Source organism: Sorex araneus, chromosome X (genome assembly GCF_027595985.1).
Source record: "Sorex araneus isolate mSorAra2 chromosome X, mSorAra2.pri, whole genome shotgun sequence".
Classification (NCBI taxonomy): Eukaryota; Metazoa; Chordata; class Mammalia; order Eulipotyphla; family Soricidae; genus Sorex; species Sorex araneus.
The window spans coordinates 165820617-165839439 of NC_073313.1; the positions used below are offsets into that span (position 1 = coordinate 165820617).

At 55.3% G+C, this 18823-nt stretch overlaps 1 protein-coding gene across 1 annotated transcript in view; it reads right to left on the reverse strand.

The window, feature by feature from the left end:
- ACBD6 (acyl-CoA binding domain containing 6) overlaps positions 1-18823 on the reverse strand; it is a 71454-nt gene that overhangs the window by 29525 nt on the left and 23106 nt on the right. The window contains exons 4-5 of the mRNA XM_004613802.2: positions 15519-15601; positions 5747-5852 (exon numbers count right to left, since the gene is read on the reverse strand). Of these exons, the coding sequence (XP_004613859.1) occupies positions 5747-5852; positions 15519-15601 (189 nt within the window). The remainder of the gene's footprint in view (positions 1-5746; positions 5853-15518; positions 15602-18823) is intronic.

Here is an 18823-nt window from a genome sequence, read left to right on the forward strand (position 1 = left end):
AATCTTTTCTTTGGGGGCTGGAGGGATGGCACAGCGGTGAGGGCGCTTGCTTTGTACACAGCTGACCTGGGTTCGATTCCCAGCATCCCATAGTGTCCCCCGAGCACCGCCAGGAGTGATTCCTGAGTGCAGAGCCAGGAGTCAGCCCTGAGCACCGCTGGGTGGGACCCAAAAAGCAAAAGAAAATATTAAAAGAAAAAAAGAAGACTCATCAGGCCAGGTGACGGCTCTAAGGGCACAAACTTGGCATGTGGGACCCCCGAGCTTGATCCCTGGCACTGCATGGTCCCCCGAGCACTGCTGAGTGTGACCCTAAAGTTACAACAACCCCAAAAGTTAAAATTGCTTCAAGACTTCCTTCCAACTGTAGGAACCATTTTGTCCGTTTTGATATCATTGTTTATGGACAAAAATGAGATCATTTCTCACAAATCAGGGGACCCTCTGGGATGCCGGGGATCGAACCCGGGTCGGCCGTGTGCAAGGCAGGCGCCCTCCCCACTGTGCTATGGCTCTAGCCCCCTGATGATGAGTTTGAATGTGAAGCTACTTCATGGTTTCCTTGGGGAGGAAAGATTATGGGAATTTTTTTTTTTCTTTTTGGGTCCCACCCGGCGATGCTCAGGGCTGACTCCTGGCTTTGCACTCAGGAATCACTCCTGGCGGTGCTCGGGGGACCCTATGGGATGCCGGGGATCGAACCCGGGTCGGTCGTGTGCAAGGCAGGCGCCCTCCCCGCTGTGCTATGGCTCCGGCCCCCAGATTATGGGAATTTTGTGTCTGAAATAATTCAGGAGGGCTGGAGTCATCACACAGCGGGGAGGGCACTTGCCTGGCACGCGGTCACCCCAGGGTCAGTCCCGAGCATCTCCCAGGGGTCCCTCCGGCCCCGCCAGGAGTGATCCCTGAGTGCAGAGCCAGGAGTCGGCCCTGAGCATCGCCAGGTGTGACCCAAAAATCAAACCCAAACCAAATCGTTGCTAACTGGGATCACAAAAGAGGCTTCTTGGATGGTTCTTAGGACCCACTGGAGGGGATGAGGGGGGGGAATATATCCCCAAAGTATTTAGATGGCAGAGGTGGGGGTGTGTGGAACGGCGTTATTTATTTATTTTATTTTTTTTTATTTTTGGGTCACACCTGGCGATGCACAGGGGTTCCTCCTAGCTCTGCACTCAGGAATCACTCCTGGCAGTGCTCGGGGGACCCTAGGGGATGCCGGGGATCGAACCCCGGGTCGGACGCGTGCAAGGCAAACGCCCTCCCCGCTGTGCTATCGCTCCTGCCCCAAGGAACAGCGTTATTGAAAGGAGTCTCTAAGGTCACCGTAACTCCTCCAAGACTGCTGGTTGAGCTTCAGATAAATTCTGGAACTCGGACCCAGTGAAGTATGGGGGTGAGGGAGGCCGTGATGATGTATAGCCAAGGGTGCCAGGCCACGCATCGCTCCCCGGATGAAGGCTCTAAAGTGCTCTAAAAGCGCAGCCTCAGCCTGGTAAGTGGTATGACTAGCACACCTTTGGGAAAGGACTTTCCATATCCGACACGCTGCGTTGAAATCCTTAGTTATCCGTCACGAAACCGTGTTTCGAAAAAAAAAAAATCTTTCTCTTGGAATCACACAATGAAATAGAAAGAACACTGACGTCGAGAGCCAGCCGTGGTGCCCTCGTGGGATTTTTGAAAATTATTTTTGTTTTTTGTTTTTGCTTTTTGGGTCCCACCCGGCTATGCTCAGGGCTGACTCCTGGCTCTGCACTCAGGAATTACCCCTGACGGTGCTCGGGGGGCCCTATGGGATGCTGGGAATCGAACCCGGGTCAGCCGCATGCAAGGCAAACGCCCTACCCGCTGTGCTATCGCTCCGGGCCCGAGGTCTGAGTTCCGGGTTTTAAGCCCAACATTGCATGGTCCCCCGAGCACTGCTGGGAGCCACCCCCAAGAGTCTGCGGCCTTTACACTGATTTATCTTTCCCAGAGAAACAGAAACAGAGAGTGTCCTCCCTCTAAGAAAGAGGGAAGGGGGGCTAGAGCGAGAGCACAGCGGGGAGGGCGTTTGCCTTGCACGTGGGCGACCCAGGTTCGATCCCCGGCATCCCCTAGGGTCCCCGAGCACCGCCAGGAGTGATCCCTGAGTGCAGAGCCGGAAGTCAGCCATGAGCATCGCCGGGTGGGACCCAAAAAGCAAAAAAGAAAAAAAAAAGAAAGAGGGAAGGGCTGATTGGGTGGCTTTGGGCATAAGCACTTGCCCTGCACGCCTACCCAGGGGTCCCTGAGCACTGAGCCATGAGTCCCCAACCCCCCAGAAAAGTAAATAATAAAAATGAGTCCACACAGCACCGTGAAGCTTTAAACTCGGGCCCTAGAATATTGGAACCATCTGATCCTGTCGTGAAATGTCTGGAGAACGCGGGGTACAAAACAATGCCCAGATCCCAGAACCAGCAACGGGCCCAAGTCAGAGCTGTAATTCTACTTTTTTTTTTTTTGGCTTTTTGGGTCCCACCCGGCGATGCTCAGGGGACTGACTCCTGGCTCTGCACTCAGGAATCACTCCTGGCGGTGCTCGGGGGACCCCAGGGGATGCCGGGGATCGAACCCGGGTCGGCCGCGTGCCAGGCCAACGCCCTCCCACTGTGCTATTGCTACAGCTCTGCATTTTTTTTTCTTTTTAAATTTTATTGAATCACCATGTGGAGGGTTACATAGTTCTCAGGATTATGTCAGTTATACAATACTCAAACACCCTTTCCTTCACCAGTGCCCATCTTCCATCACCAACACCCCCAGTATACCTGCCGCCCCCTCCCACCTCCCCCAGCTCTGCATTTTGTTTTATTTTTTTTTTTATTTTTATTTTTTTTTGCTTTTTGGGTCACACCTGGCGATGCACAGGGGTTACTCCTGGCTCTGCACTCAGGAATTACCCCTGGCCGTGCTCAGGGGACCATATGGGATGCTGGGATTTGAACCCGGGTCGGGCGCATGCAAGGCAAACGCCCTACCCGCTGTGCTATCTCTCCAGCCCCTGCATTTTGTTTTAAAATTTGAGTTATTCAGGGGCACAGCCTGCAGTGCTCAGTACTCTTGGGTCTGTGCTCACGGATCACTCCGGGAGGTGCTCGGGGGGCCACGTGTGGTGTTGGAGATCATGCCAGAGCGGGCAACATGCAAGGCAAGTGACCTACCACTGTCTCGCTCACCCCTAAATGTGTTCATTTAAAAAATTTTTTTACATGAATCACCGTGAGGTACAGTTACAGACTTACAAACTTCCGTGTTTGCATTTTATTCACACAATGGTCGAGTGCCCATCCCCCCACCAGTGCCCATTCTCCACCACCAATGGTCCCAGCATCCCTCCCGCCACCCCCACCCCGTCCTCCCCACCCCGCCTCTGTGGCAGGGCATTCCCTTCTGCTCTCTCCTTTTGGGCGTTGTGGTTTGCAGTAGAGGTATTGAGTGGCCATCGTGTTCGGTCTATAGTCTACTCTCAGCCCGCATCTCCCATCCCGAGCGGGCCCTCCTAGCACCCTTTACTTGGTGGTCCCTTCTCCATCTGAGCTGCCTTTTCCCCCAGCATGCGAGGTCAGCTTCTAAGCCGTGGAGCCAACCTCCTGGTCCTTATCTCTACTATTCTTGGGTGCTAGTCTCCCATTCTGTTACTTTATATTCCACAGATGAGTGCTATCTCTCTTTCTTTCTTTCTTTCTTTCTTTCTTTTTTTCTTTCTTTCTTTCTCTTTCTTTTGTCCCTCTCTTTCTAACTCATTTCACTTAACATGACACTCTCCATGTTGATCCACTTATATGCAAATTTCATGACTCCATCCTTTCTAACAGCTGCATAGTATTCCACTGTGTAGCTGTACCAGAGTTTCTTTAACCAGTCATCTGTTCTCGGGCACTCGTCATCCCTAAATGTTTTTTCAAAAGTGCTCCCCGACTTGGCCTGGCAGGATGGACACTGGGAACCCTGCGGGCATGCAGGTGGGGAGGGAGAGGGAACTGCATTATTCAGGTGTCAGTCCTGAGCATAGAGCCATGAGTCAGCCCCGAGCACAGAGCAGGGAGTGAGCCTTGAGCACAGAGCAGGGAGTGAGCCCTGAGCAGAGCTAGGAGTGAGCCCTGAGCATGGCCAGGAGCACTGTGGCTCCTTCCCCAATGCATAAACATGAGCTGCTGTCTTACAATGAAGCGGGAAAAATAATCAAGGGGATTCCTGATTTATTTTCCTGATTTATTTTCAAGTAAAATAAATACCTGGCAGGAATTGATTCAATCAAGCCCTGGAAGTGCCCGGGGCTTCCAGCAGGGGGCAGAGCTGAGACACGCCCCCCTCCCCCCAAGGCCTGAAGCTGGCTGACACCCAGGGGTGCGCCCCCATCCTATCCCCCCACCCCAGAGGCAGAGGAGAGAGCCCAGAAAGTGTGACAGTTCCCTTTGTCACATGCAACCTTCCCCAAAACTCCAAGATGCATCCAAAGACAAAGAAAAAAAAGCCCAATTTGAATCTCGCGATCTCCTAGACCTATGAATATGCAAAGGGCTCCAGTGGGGTGTGCAGGCGCGGGAGAACAGATGGACGGAGCCAGCGGGACCCAGGAGCTGCACACAGGGCAGGCGGCGGAGAGGCACGCGGACCCCGCACAGGCTCCGGGGCACAGGCCCGGCTGGCTTCCCGCCACCGGAGGGTCCCCGAGAGACCCCGGGGGCCAGTCCCGGGCTCAGCCAGGAGCTCCCGAGCACTGCCAGACGAGCACTACCCCCTCCCCTCCAAAAGAGGCATCAGGACACCTGCAGTTAGAGATTCCTCATTTTATTAATATAGATAATGTTTGGTTTCCGGTCCACACCTGGCGATGCTCAGGGCTGACTCCCGGCTCTGCACTCAGGAATCACTCCTGGCGGTGCTCGGGGGGCCCTAGGGGATGCCGGGGATCGAACCTGGGATCAAACCCAGGTCGGTGACATGCACAGCAAATAATCCACCTGCTGTACTATCGCTCCGGCCCTGGGCCGGCTCCTGGCGGGGCTCGGGGACCCTCTGGCTGCTCAAGGCTGACTCTGCTCTGTGCTCAGGGCTGACTCCTGGCTCTGTGCTCAAGGCTGACTCCTGGCTCTGTGCTCAGGGCTGACTCCTGGCTCTGTGCTCAGGGCTGACCCCTGGCTCTGTGCTCAGGGCTGACTCTCTGCTTTGTGCTCAGGGCTGACTCCCGGCTCTGTGCTCAGGGCTGACTCTCTGCTCTGTGCCCAGGGCTGACTCCCGGCTCTGTGCTCAGGGCTGACTCCCGGCTCTGTGCTCAGGCCCCACTCCATGTTGTTCACACACAACGTCAGTGCCTGGCCCTCTGGATGGGTTCGAGGGCAGGGCCCCACCGGCAGGCCCCAGGCTCCGTGTGGTCCCCAGGAGCCCAGGAAGGGGACCAGGGCAGCTCTGCAGACGGCCAGCCACCTCCCTCGAACCCTGGCTGTGGCCCCCGGGGCCTTACCTGGGCAGAGGCGTCTGAGTAGCTGCCACTGGTCCAACGGGAGCAAATGCCGCCCCTCTGGGGAAGGGCAGGGCCGGGGGACACGGCCCCGAGCTCAGCCTCTGGCAGGACACGCGAGTTTGGGTGACTCGGCACCGCCTGGTACCAACCAGCAGTGTGGGCAGCAGTGCGCCCCCTAGCGGCCGGACGCCCCACACTCCTCCCTGGGCACAGGGCAGAGGGGAGGCTGGGAGGGGCAGGGGTGAGTCTTCCTACCTCCTCGTCTTTCACGTTCACGTCCACGCTCTTGGATTTGATGGCCTTGCTCACACGATCGATGTCGTTTTCCCTGCAGTAATCGAATATATTCTTGTCTTCTTCCCTAATCAGAGACAAGAGGGAAAAAATAATAAAAGAGAGTGAAACAGTCTTTGTCCAGCGGCTGCAAATACGCAGGATTTCGGGTTTCCGCCGGGATGTGTTTTATCGGGGTTTTCTCAAGAACGGTGAGAGGGAGACAGAGGTGGCCTTGGGGGACGGTCACAGACGCAGGGGACAGCCCTGCCCACCGCCCCAGAGCCCTAATTTCTCTCTGGGCTGTTGCCCCTGCAGTCTGGAGGCTGCATTAGCTTCTGTCCGTGAAGAGAGGACAACTGAGCACTTGAGCACGAGTAACGAAGTGAACTTTTTTTTTTTTTTGCTTTTTGGGTCACACCTGGCAATACACAGGGGTCACTCCTGGCTCTGCACTCAGGAATTACCCCTGGCGGTGCTCAGAGGACCATATGGGATGCTGGGAATCGAACCCGGGTCGGGCCGCGTACAAGGCAAACGCCCTACCCGCAGTGCTATCTCTCCAGCCCCTAAACTTTTTTTGTTTTAAAAAGAAGGTATTTATGGAACAATAGTACAGTCAGGAAGGGGTATGCCTTGAACCTGGCCGACTCGGGTTCGATCCCCGGCATCCCCTAGGGTCCTCCGAGCACCGCCAGGAGTGATTCCTGAGTGCAGAGTCAGGAGTCAGCCCTGAGCATCGCTGGGTGGGACCCAAAAGAAAAAAAAAAAGAATTAAATTCTGAGGGCCAGAAAGATAGCCCAGTGGGTAGAGCACTTGCCTTGCACCGGGTACACGTGCAAAGCAAACGCCCTCCCCACTGTGCTTTCGCTCCGGCCCCAGGTGATATTCTATACAAAACCACTTCAGGTGTGTTCTGAAGATGTGACCAATTTAAAATTTTTCTGTTAAATTGGCATCAGCTCATTACGTGTTATATTCATAGTCTTTTGTGAATTATCGCCTCTTTTGAGCCTCTCTATAGGTACATTCCTATTTTGGTGACAAAAGAAGCCTTTAAAGGGGTCCCAGACGGAAGCACAGAGAACGGCTATTTTGTTCTGTGAGATACCGTGGGGCTGGAGCGATAGCAGATCGGGGAGGGCGTTTGCCCTGCATGCGGCCGACCTAGGTTCGATTCCTCCGCCCCTCTTGGAGAGCCCGGCAGGCTACCGAGAGGATCCCGCCCGCACGGCAGAGCCTGGCAAGCTCCCCGTGGCGTCTTCGAGATGCCAAACACAGTCACAATGAGTCTCACCATGGAGATGTGACTGGTGCCCGCTCGAGCCAATCAATGAACAATGGGATGACAGTGCGACAGAGTTACCAAGACCACATTTCAATAACGCTCTTCTGAACCCTAGTGGGGGGCTTAGAACCCATGAATTTGTATCAGGGAGCCGTGGACAGGACCTGGGGACAGGAGTCCAGGTGCCCAGTCCAGCGGGCGGCTTCTGCACCGGGTCAGCCCGTCCCTTCGAGGGCAGCCAAGACCCAGTGACACTTTCACCGAATAGTAACTTTTCTGCCACAACACCAAGGGCGCCATACTTAGCTCGAGGACCGGACGATTCTTAAGAGTCTCAAATAAAAAGCTGTTTATTATCCCATTTATGTCGATAGGGGTGCCCAGAAATGAAACCACTTACATCCGAACCGATTTTTCTCGCATTTTTTCTACGCCCCCTGCCCAAGCGAGTAATGACGAAGGGAAAGATCCAGAAAGATCAATGACCCAGGCAGTGCGTGCAGATAATTCATTAGGCTGGGCCGATTAGCCGTGATTTATACAAATACTGGGGACTGAAAATGCCCTTTTTTTTTTTGTCTCTTTGGGTCATACCCGGCGATGCTCAGGGCTGACCCCTGGCTCTGCACTCAGGAATCACTCCTGGCGGTGCTCGGGGGACCCTATGGGATGCTGGGAATCGAACCCTGGTTGGTCGCGTGCCAGGCCAATGCCCTTCCCGCTGTGCTGTTGTTCTGGCCCCTGAAAATGCTTTCTTGACTCTCAAAAAGTTGCTTAGAAATTTCCATGCGCGTGGGGGCTGGAGCGATAGCATAGCAGGGAGAGCGTTTGCCTTGCATGCGACCGACCCAGGTTCAATTCCCAGCATCCCATATGGTTTCCTGAGTGCAGAGCCAGGAGTGACCCCTGTGCATCGCTGGGTCTGACCCAAAAAGCAAAAAATAAATAAATAAATAAAATTAAAAAAAAAAAAAAGAAATTTCCATGCCCATACAAAACCTTAACATTAAGCTCAACTCAGGGAGGGGCTGGCTCCTGGCTCGGGTGGGCCACATCCCGAGACCCTCTCTCTGGTCCCCGCTGCTATGCATGGCTGTGTCACAGCCGCCACCCCTCACGCCAAGGAAACAAAACCACTGGTGTCGTTCTGCTACATGCAGAGACTACAGGCCCTGGTTTGGTGTGGGGAGGCCCGTTGGTGACAGAGAATTCCTATCTTGCTCCGTGACTGACACGCCTCCGTTGAAAATGAAGATTCCCCCGAACATCTCCGGGATGGTCAAGAAAAAGGGCTTCCCAGGGCTGGAGCGATAGCACAGTGGGGAGGGTGTTTGCCTTGCACGCGGCCGACCCAGGTTCGATGCCCAGCATCCCATAGGGTTCCCCGAGCACCGCCAGGAGTAATTCCTGAGAGCCAGAGCCAGGAGGAAGAAACCCCTGAGCATCTCCGGGTGGGACCCAAAAAGGAGAAAAACAAAAAAAAAGAAAGAAAGAAAGAAAAAAGGCTTCCAGTGCTAATGGACCCTGGGAGTGAGAAAATCCAAGTTCCTGTGGTGAAATCAGGGAGAGGGAAAGAGGGAGGTGGGGGAGGGCGGGGGGGGGCATTCGTGGTCCTGGGTTCCAAGCAGAGTTAGGTGGGTGCAAGGCTGACACCTTACTTCCGGTTCTACCTCTTGGGCCCCCTGCAAAGCAGTTTAATGAAGGCCTCTGATGGCAGGAACATTTGATAGCACAGCGGTAGGGCGTTTGCCTTGCACGCGGCCGACCCGGGTTCGATTCCTCCATCCTTCTGGGAGAGCCCGGCCAGCTACTGAGAGGATTCCGCCCGCACGGCAGAGCCTGACAAGCTCCCCGTGGCGTATTCGAGATGCCAAACACAGTCACAACAAGTCTTACCATGGAGACGTGACTGGTGCCCGCCTGAGCACATCGATGAACAACGGGATGAGTGATACAGTGATACCACTTTATTATTATAAACGGGCACAGCCGGGCCATAACCACATGCCTTTGTGTATGTTCAAACCACACACACACACACACACACACACACACACAGAGTTTATAAACATATCTCCACTCCCGAGCACTCCCAGATAAGAACCAGGACAGCGGGAGGCATGTGACAAGCAGAAGGAGAATGAGAAGAGAGAACAGGAGGCCAGGGAGGGGTGTGTGTGTGTGTGTGTGTGTGTGTGTGTGTGTGTGTGTGTGGTGTGTGTGTGTTTGTGTGGTGTGTGTGTGTGGTGCGGCCTCCTGCTGCTGTGTGTGTGTGTGTGTGGTGTGTGTGTGTGGTGTGTACGTGTGTGCTGCGGCCTCCTGCTGTGTGTGGTGTGTGTGTGTGTGGTGTGTGTGGTGTGTGCGTGGTGTGTGCGTGTGTGCTGCGGCCTCCTGCTGTGTCTGTGTGTGGTGTGTGTGGTGTGTGTGTGGGGTGCGGTCTCCTGCTGTGTGTGGTGTGTGGTGTGTGTGTGTGGGTGCGGCCTCCTGCTGTGTGTGTGTGGTGTGTGTGTGGTGTGTGTGTATGTGGTGTGTGTGTGTGGGGGGTGAGGCCTCCTGCTGTGTGTGTGTGGTAGTGTGTGTGGTGCGGCCTCCTGCTGTGTGTGTGGTAGTGTGTGTGGTGCGGCCTCCTGCTGTGTGTGTGGTGTGTGTGTGTGTGGTGCGGCCTCCTGCTGTGTGTGTGTGTGTGTGTGTGTGTGTGTGTGTGTGTGTGGTGCAGCCTCCCAGTTTCTATGCCCCTTAGGCACGGCTCTTGAGCTAACAGGTGGATGTGCCCCAGGATGGGTGAGCACTGTGCCTGGAGCACTAGGCCAAAGCAAACACTTTAGGAAAGAGGCCCCCCTGGGGGCCTGCGGTCCTTCCTCCCACCTGGGCTCCCAGGGGACCCATTTTCACATCATCTATAATTATCTCTTTGCTCTAATCGCCCTGTCATTCCCGCTGGCTCTCCTGGGCGCGGGTGAGGGAAAGCTCATTAACTAAACCTTTTCTCCTCTCTCCAGCCACCCATGGGTTTTAATTGCTTGCAGCCTTATTAGGGGCCGGGATCATTTTCATGAGAAAGGCGGGCAGGGAGGAGGCCGGGAGCCCAGTCCCCCAGGCCTGCTGCACAGACAAACCTTTGCCTTCCCAATTACTTCGCCCAGCTGAGGTTTCCAAGGCTGAATGAATCCATAACTCAAGTTCATGGGGGGTGGGGGGGTGTTTCTCCTGGGGGAGCGACCCGCCCCCCCTCCCCTCCTTCCCACCCCCCCCCCCCAGCTCCAAGAATAAACTGAATGTAACGGGACATATTTCATCCAATTTATCACCTCTCACCAAAGTGTTAACAGGGCAACAAGATGGGGCAGGAAAGGGTGTGGGGGGCACCCGCCAGATGGGGGGTGGGGCCTGGCAGCTCCCAGACCCCAAACAACATTCCTTCTGCAAAGGCGGAAACCCACGCCTGGCACTGCTTACAAAGGGGGCTGCTCGCTTAACAGTGTGGAGTTGTGTCTGAGTAACAGGATATTTATTTATTTATTTATTCCATGGGGGGGGGGGGAGGGAGACCAATTGTGACAAACACGTTTCTGTCTGTCTGTCGCAGGTTCTCCAACCTTCAGGAAAGTGTCCCGGTGCAAAGACCGAGAGTGAGCATGTCCGTGAGCGACCACAGGCAGATTTTTTTTTTTTTTTGCTTTTGCTTTTTGGGTCCCCGGCGATGCTCAGGGGTTCCCCTCCTGGCTCTGCACTCAGGAATCACTCCTGGCGGTGCTCGGGGGACGCTATGGGATGCTGGGAATCGAACCCGGGTCAGCTGCGTGCCAGGCAAACGCCCTCCCCGCTGTGCTATCGCTCCAGCTCCACCTATTTTCTTTTCTTTTTTTGCTGTTGTTTTGCGGTGCTCAGGGCTGACTCCTGGCTCTGCACTCAGTACTCACTCCTGGCGGTGCTCGGGGGACCCTAGGGGATGCTGGGAATCGAACCCGGGTCGGCCGCGTGCCAGGCCAACGCCCTCCCCGCTGTGCTATGGCTCCGGGCTCTCTAGTTCCTATTTCTCTAAAACACTCAGAGCCCAAGAGACCCCCTTTCCTTCCAGTTTTGTCCCAAGTCTACTCCATCACGGCCAGGGTTTCCAGCGCCCCGGGAAAGCTCTTCCCGAGATGGTGTCAAGATCCATTACCGTTCCGGACCCGGCCGGTGCTGAGCCGGGCGGACAGGAGGAAGCGCCTGGACCCCCCGGCTTCCCACCCGACCACAGCGCTGACCTCTGGTGCTCGCTGCCCAAACAGTTCATCTGTCTCCCGGAGCAACTAATCAATTCCCCAGCCCATCAATCTCCCGTGGCGGGCGCGGGGCTGGGGGAGGGGCCCAGATGGCGGCCCGCGTAACGGGGATTAGTAAGACCGGAGAGATCAAGGGGCAGCCGCCACACACGCCACTGGGGGCCGCTGGCCTCGACACCCCATCACCAGACCCCGTGCCCGGGAGGGGCTTCCTGCCTGCCCGAGGCTCCCCCCGCTGTCCACAACGGCCACGGAGCTCCTCGTGTCCGTGTGACGGCGTGGACTTGGTGCTCTGCTTGCCCAACACAGCGTGTGCCAGTGCACGTGTGTACGGCTGTGTGTGTGCGTGTGTGTGTGAGTGGCTGTGTGTGTGTGCGCGCATGTGAGCATGTGAGCATGTGTGTGTGGCTGTGTGTGTGCCTGTGAGCATAGGCATATATGCGGCTGTGTCTGTGTGCACGTGTGTGCACATGTGTGTGCACGCAGCTGTGTCTGTGTGCTCATATGAGCACGTGTGTGTGCGTGTGCGGCTGTGTCTGCATCTGTGTGACAGTCTGTGTCAGCAAGTGCATGTGTCTGTGTGCAACTGTCTGCGTGTGTGTGTGCAGGTGAGCACATCTGTGTGCACGTGTGAACAAGTATGTGTACCTATGTGTCCCTGTGTGTGTACCTGTGTACAGGTACCTGTGTGTACCTGTATGTGTACCACGTGAGTGCGTGTGTCTGTGTGCATGTGTATGAGCAAGTGTGCGTGTCTGTGTATGCATGTCTGAGTGAGTGTGCGTGAGACTGCATATGTGAGTACGTGTCAATATGTACATGTGTGTGTGCATGTCTGTGTGCATGTATAAGCGAGTGTACATGTCTGTATGTGTGAGTGAGTATGGATGTCGGTGCGTGTGTGAGCGTGTGCATGTCTGTGTGTGCATGTGAGTGTGCATGCCTGTGCATGCATGTATGAGTGGATGTGCATGTCTGTGCATGTGTGAGCATGCGTGTCTGTGTGTGCATTCCTGTGTGTGCATGTATGAGCAAGTGTGCATGTCTGTGCATGTGTGAGCGTGCGTGTCTGTGTGTGCATGTGAGTGTGCATGCCTGTGCATGCATGTATGAGCAGGTGTGCATGTCTGTGCATGTGTGAGCGTGCGTGTCTGTGTGTGCACATGTGCGTGCGTGCCTGTGTGTGCACGTATGAGTGAGTGTGCATGTCTGTGCATGTGCGAGCGTGCCTGCCTGTGTGTGCACGTATGAGCGAGTGTGCATGTCCCTGTGAGTGTGTGAGCGAGCATGTGCGTGTCTGTGTGTGTATGCGGGCCCCTGTGTGCCGCACAGGTGGCCATGCTGCTTGCACGTGTGCTCCTGGGGCTCTCTCTCACGCGCGGTGGTGGTGCTCACACACGTTCTGGCGCGGCCCTCAGCACGCCTGGTGTGCAGAGGGTCCCGGGACAGACATGGGCAGCCCGGGAGACGGAGCCCAGGGCCCGGCCTAGGGGGCGGGCACCTCGTCCCTGGGACTCACCCCCGTGCCCCCTGCTCTGCTTTGAATTCGAAAGCCATCGGCACTTTCACCCCGGCTGGACGTAATTCTGCCAGGGAGCAGCAATCAGCTCCGAGGGGCGCGTCTCCCCGGGAGAGGCAGAGCCGCGCCTGGAGCTTCTGCGGGGAGCAGCCGCCTGTCCCGCCGGCCTGTCCCGCGGCCTCCTTCATGCTGTGGTTTCCTTTCTGTTGGGGCCGCGCCCGGCGATGCTCAGGGCTGCCTCCTGGTGGGCCCCGGGGACCCTCGGGTGGGGCTGAGGATCGAACCCGGGTTGCCCGAGTCAAAGGCCAGCGCCTTCTTCTGGCCGGCAAGCAGCAGAGAGGATGTGGGATGCTTTCCCGGCCCTTCCTGGCATAACCCGACACCCCGCTGACAGCCGTGCATCCTCCAAGAGCCCGGAACTGGCCCCCCGAGGAGAGACTCCCCGCCAGGGGACACCAGGGACTCGGATCTGCCGCAGGAGCGACTAAGGACTGTCTGGCCTCGGCAAAGCTCCCCGCAGTGGGGCTGGAGGGATAGCACAGCAGGGAGGGCATTGGCCTGGCACGTGGCCGACCCGGGTTCGATCCCCGGCATCCCATAGGGTCCCCCGAGCACCGCCAGCAGTGATTCCTGAGTGCAGAGCCAGGAGTCAGCCCTGAGCATCGCCGGGTGTGACCCAAAAAGCAAAAAACAAAACAAAACATAAAAATACAACTTTCTCACAGAATACAAAGAGTTAGAACATTATCGCGGGAGGTTTAGTGATCAGAAGGACAAAACCCAATCACGACCCCTTGCAACTGTGGAGCTCGCGGTGATTCAGTTAAAAAATAAACAACAACAACAATAATAAAAATATTCAGAAGAGCAAGGCTGAAGCAGTGGCCCTGCCCATAGCAGAGGTTCCAATTTCAGCCCCAATAACGCTAATTAAAATACACACAGCTGGGGCTGGAGCGACAACACATCAAGTAGGGCATTTGCCTTGCACGCAGCCGACCTGGGTTCGATTCTCAGCAACCCATATGATCCCCTGAGCACCGCCAGGAGTAATTCCTGAGTGCAGAGCCAGGAGTGACTCCTGTGCATTGCCGGGTGTGACCCAAAAAGCAAAATAAAATAAAATACACACAGCTGCCCAAAATGCTAAGAATGAGGGCCCTCAAATATTTGGAAACTGTCCTACACCCACCATTTCCCAGCTGGGGTCACAAGGCCCTAAAAGAGATGAGGGGGGCCCGAAATACTGAACTTCTTTCTGCCTGCTTGCTGTCACTTGGGATTGGTTTAACCACATTCTTGTTGTGTCAGAATCTGCCTCCTCTTCCAGGCCAAGTAATATTCCTTCAGAGGCACATGCTACATTTACTTTCTCCGCTCAAAGGCAAGAATCTTTCAGATGCTGCGTTCAGTTCTTTGGACTAGACAGAAGAATGAATGTTGGATCGCTTCGTAATTGTGCTTGGGAGCTACAGTCAAATGCGAGAGCCCAGGGCGGGGCTGTTGGACCCCACAGAAGTGGGACCCCTGCAGGACTGGACCCAGCTGTGCTCAGGGGGACCTCAGGGCTACACCAGACAGTGCCCAGGTGGCTAGGATCAAACCTGGTGGGTGTCCCAACCCTTAACCAGCTCCCGAAACCTAATTGTTTATTTATTTATTTTTTGGCCTTTTAGGTCCCACCCGGCGATGCTCAGGGGTTCCTCCTGGCTCTGCCCTCAGGAATTACTCCTGGCGGTGCTTGGGGGATCCTATGGAATGCCGGGGTCAAACCTGGGTCGGCCGCATGCCAGGCAAATGCCCTAGCCATTGGACTATCACTTTGGCCCCTACTCGTTTAATTTTTTTAATATCTCTGCGTTTCCTCCTCCACCCCATAATAAACCGTTTTACACTTCAAGCTGATCTGAAGCAATGGCATTTGGAGGAAAACAGTAACAATCATTGAAAAAAATCCAATAAGTAAAAAAATCAAGGTGCAGGGCCGGAGCGATAGCACAGCGGGGAGGGCGTTTGCCTGGCATGTGGCCAACCCGAGTTCAATTCCCAGCATCCCATAGGGTCCCCCGAGCACCGCCAGGAGTGATTCCTGAGTGCAGAGCCATGAGGAACCCCTGAGCATCACCAGGTGTGACCCCCCACGAAAAAAAAATAGCAAAAAAAAAAAAAAATGAAGGTGCTTGAAACATAAACCTAGCAACGCTCTGTGTGGGGGAAGAATTCCCAGATAGAGCTGACTCAGAGCTGGTGTTTCTGTTTCCGTTTTAGAGCCACACCTGGGGATGCTCAGGGCTTGATTCCGGCGAGGTTTGGGGGACCAGAAGGGGAACCGGGAACTGAACTAGAACCGGCTGTTTGCAAAGCAAGTGCCGTAACCCCTGTACCATCTCCCCGGCCCCAGACACTGATTTTTGTTATTTATTTTGGGGCAGGGAGTGGTTTGGGCTCACTCCTGGCTCTGTGCTCAGGGATCACTCCTGGTGACCCCTCGGGGAACCAAAATGGGTGTCGGGGGATCGAACCTGGGTTGGCTGCGTGCAGGGCCAGCGCCCTCCCCGCTGCGCTAAGGCTCTGACCCCGTTCCTACCCTCATTCACCCACTGGCACCGCCACCCCTCAGCCTCTAGGCCTGGCCCCGCCCCCACCTCATCAACATCAAACATCAGCGGAGTCAGAATTACCTGATGATTTCTTCATGATACAGAGAACTAATGACAGGCCCGCCGAAACCCGTTTTCGCTTCTTTTCCTTTCTTCTCTGGGGACTGAGAAACAGAGAAAAGAGACGTGGATTGAGGCACAGTTAGGCCAGAGGCGAGACACACCTGACTAAGTATTACTGAAGACTTGGAGTTTGGCTCTTCTCCACAGCCGAGACCGGGTAAGAAAAACAAAAGGGGCAGGGGGAGGGGGCTGGAGCGACAGCACAGTGGGGAGGGCGTTTGTCTTGCACACGGCCAACCTGGGTTCGATACCCAGCATCCCATAGGGTCCCCCGAGCACCGCCAGGAGGGATTCCTGAGTGCAGAGCCAGGAGTCAGCCCTGAGCATCACCGGGTGGGACCCAAAAAACAAACAAACAAACAAACAAAAACAAAACAAAAAAAAGAAAAAAAGAAAGACAAAAGGGAAAATTCACAGAGGCCAAAGCAAGTTCTCTGGACACAGCAACGTTGACTAGTGTAATAGCAACCCAAGTTCAGCGAGACATGGAAAGGATTCTCAGGCTGCGATTGGCCGTGACATCACCTCGGAGACGCAAGGATGGTTTGACCGCCACGCGGCCGTCAGCCTCACCACACTTGCAAGGTGAAAGGGTGACAGTCACGTGGCCGTCTCAACCAATGCAGGAAAGGCCACGAAGGAAACTCAACATCCATTCATGAGAAAAACTGCCCACACAGCAGAGGAGGAGGGAAAAAAAAAAAAAAAAAAAAACCTCAACACAGTGACGGCTGCGTACAACAACCCACAGGTGACATCCGTCTCGGCGGCAGAAAGCTGAAAGCTTTTCCTCTGCGACCAGAACCAAACCAGGAGACACCCCCTCCGTCCCCAACACTGTCTTGGACGTCTTAGCTGGGAAATGCAGCGTCCCCCTCCGTGGGAATCCCTCGTGGCCCCCCAGATTCTTGTGAGAAGTGAGGATTGTTGCAGGGATGTGACCTCAACCCATGAGCAGTTCTGCATGCAGCAGCTTCTTTTTTTTTTTTTTCTTTTTGGGACACACCCAGCGGATGCTCAGGAGTTACTCCTTGCTCTGCACTCAGGAATCACTCCTGGCGGTGCTCGGGGGACCCTATGGGATGCCGGTGATTCAATACAATAAAAACTTAAAAAAATAATAATTTACTACATTCCATATTCCAACACCCATCCCAGCACCATTACACCTCACCGCCATGACACATAAGCCACCACCATTATTTCAAATTTCCCCAACCACGACCCAAGCCTGCCCCAACAGGCGGCCCTACATAACTCATTTCATATTGCTTGTTATGAATAATCCTCTAAAAATGATCAAAAAAGGGTTTCCTTAGAAGAAAATGTGTGGAGATTGTTGTATCCCAGCCTGGAGCCATTAAGCCGTGTATAAAAGATAACTAATGGGGCTGGAGCGATAGCACAGCGGGGAGGGCATTTGCCTCGCACGGGGCCGACCCAGGTTCGATTCCCAGCATCCCATAGGGTCCCCCGAGCACCGCCAGGGGTGATTCCTGAGTGCAGAGCCAGGAGGAACCCCTGTGCGTGCTATTACTGTTGAGTCTTATGTGCTAATATTTTTCTTTGACATTGGCTGCCTTCTGCCTTCCATTCCGCTTAATGTGTGCTATTCCTGGCATATTAACGGTCTGGAGTACGAGATGCCATGTGGCTGCAAATGCGTCTGCCCATTTAATTTTTTTAATTTAATTTTTTGGCTTTTTGGGGTCCCACCCGGCGATGCTCAGGGCTGACTCCTGGCTCTACACTCAGGAATCACTCCTGGCGGTGCTTGGGGGACCCTGTGGGATGCCGGGGATTGAACCCGGGTTGGTCGTGTGCAAGGCAAATGCCCTCTCCGCTGTGCTATCGCTCCAGCCCCTGGGTCTGACCATTTTAAACTGGGTTATTTTCTTTTGGTAGAACTGCACTGTAGCACTGTCATCCCGTTGTTCATCGATTGGCTCGAGCGGGCGCCAGTCACGTCTCCATGGTGAGACTTGTCGTGACTGTGTTTGGTATCTCGAATACGCCACGGGGAGCTTGCCAGGCTCTGCCGTGCGGGCGGGATCCTCTCGGTAGCTTGCCGGGCTCTCCGAGAGGGGCGGAGGAACCGAACCTGGGTCGGCCGCGTGCAAGGCAAACGCCCTACCTCTGTGCTATCACTCCAGGCAGCAAATGTCCATCACCTGAAGTTACATAAATGTTCTACTATTTGGGGGGCGGGGGGTGAGAGGGGATTTGTCCCACTTCGGTTCACTCGTGGTGCTGGGAATAGAAGAGCACAGACTCCGTGCAGGGCAAGCATCGGGTGGGCCGTCTCTCTGGCCCCACCCTGCCTCATCCTATCTCAGGGGCTGGCCTCCTGCTGTTTCCCATCGTGACCCACACAGGACAAGGGGTCACGTTGCTTCCCCTCCTGGCTAACGCTTGAGGCGTCTCGTCCTTCTGACAATGGCCACTTGGCCAGATATGCAGTGTCCTCCCCCGCGGCTCTCACCTGCAGTTCCCCAGTCTCACCCGCCCACGCCAGCCGCACGGCTCCCAGAAACGGCTGTTCAGACTCTCTGCCCGTTTCCCCACGGTGGGGTGGGGGTGGCAGTGGCGGTGAGGGTGGGGGTCGCTCTGTTCCCCCGATTCCAGTGGGGGTGTTTTCTGTTCCGCTTCCCCTCCTGAGCTGGACGCATTTACCTACGTCTGAGTATGGACCCTCGGGGGCCCCGAGAGATCTGCAATAATCCTGCCCCCGTCCACCGGGCGGTGTGGTATTCTGCCGACCGCTTTCTTCACCCGTCGAAAACGCAAGACTGAACACATCGAGAGATGGAGAAAGAGAGAGTGAGAGAGACAGAGACAGAGACAGAGACTGAGAGACAGAGAGATAGAGATAGAGACAGAGAGACAGAGACAAGAGACAGAGACAGAGACAAGAGACAGAGACAGAGACAGAGACAGAGACAGAGGTACAGCTGACATTTGGCTGGAGACTGAGCCGGCCCTGCAGGGCTGACAGGAAATGCATCATCTGGACTATCAACCGGCCAATCGGTGGACACGAAGTCCAGTGCTGCAGCATCTTCTGTAGGGCCGTGTCCTGCCCACCTTCCCTCCCCTCTGTGCCCCCTGCAAACTGTGCCCAGGCACGAGGTCAGGAGGCGGGGAGGGGTCACACCGCTTCCCTCCCTCCTGGCCACACTAGAGGCCATGTTTGCGACGCGGTGCCTGAAAAATCAACTGCACCAACAGTGTCGGGCTTCCTCTTGTGACCGTCAAAAAAGGTA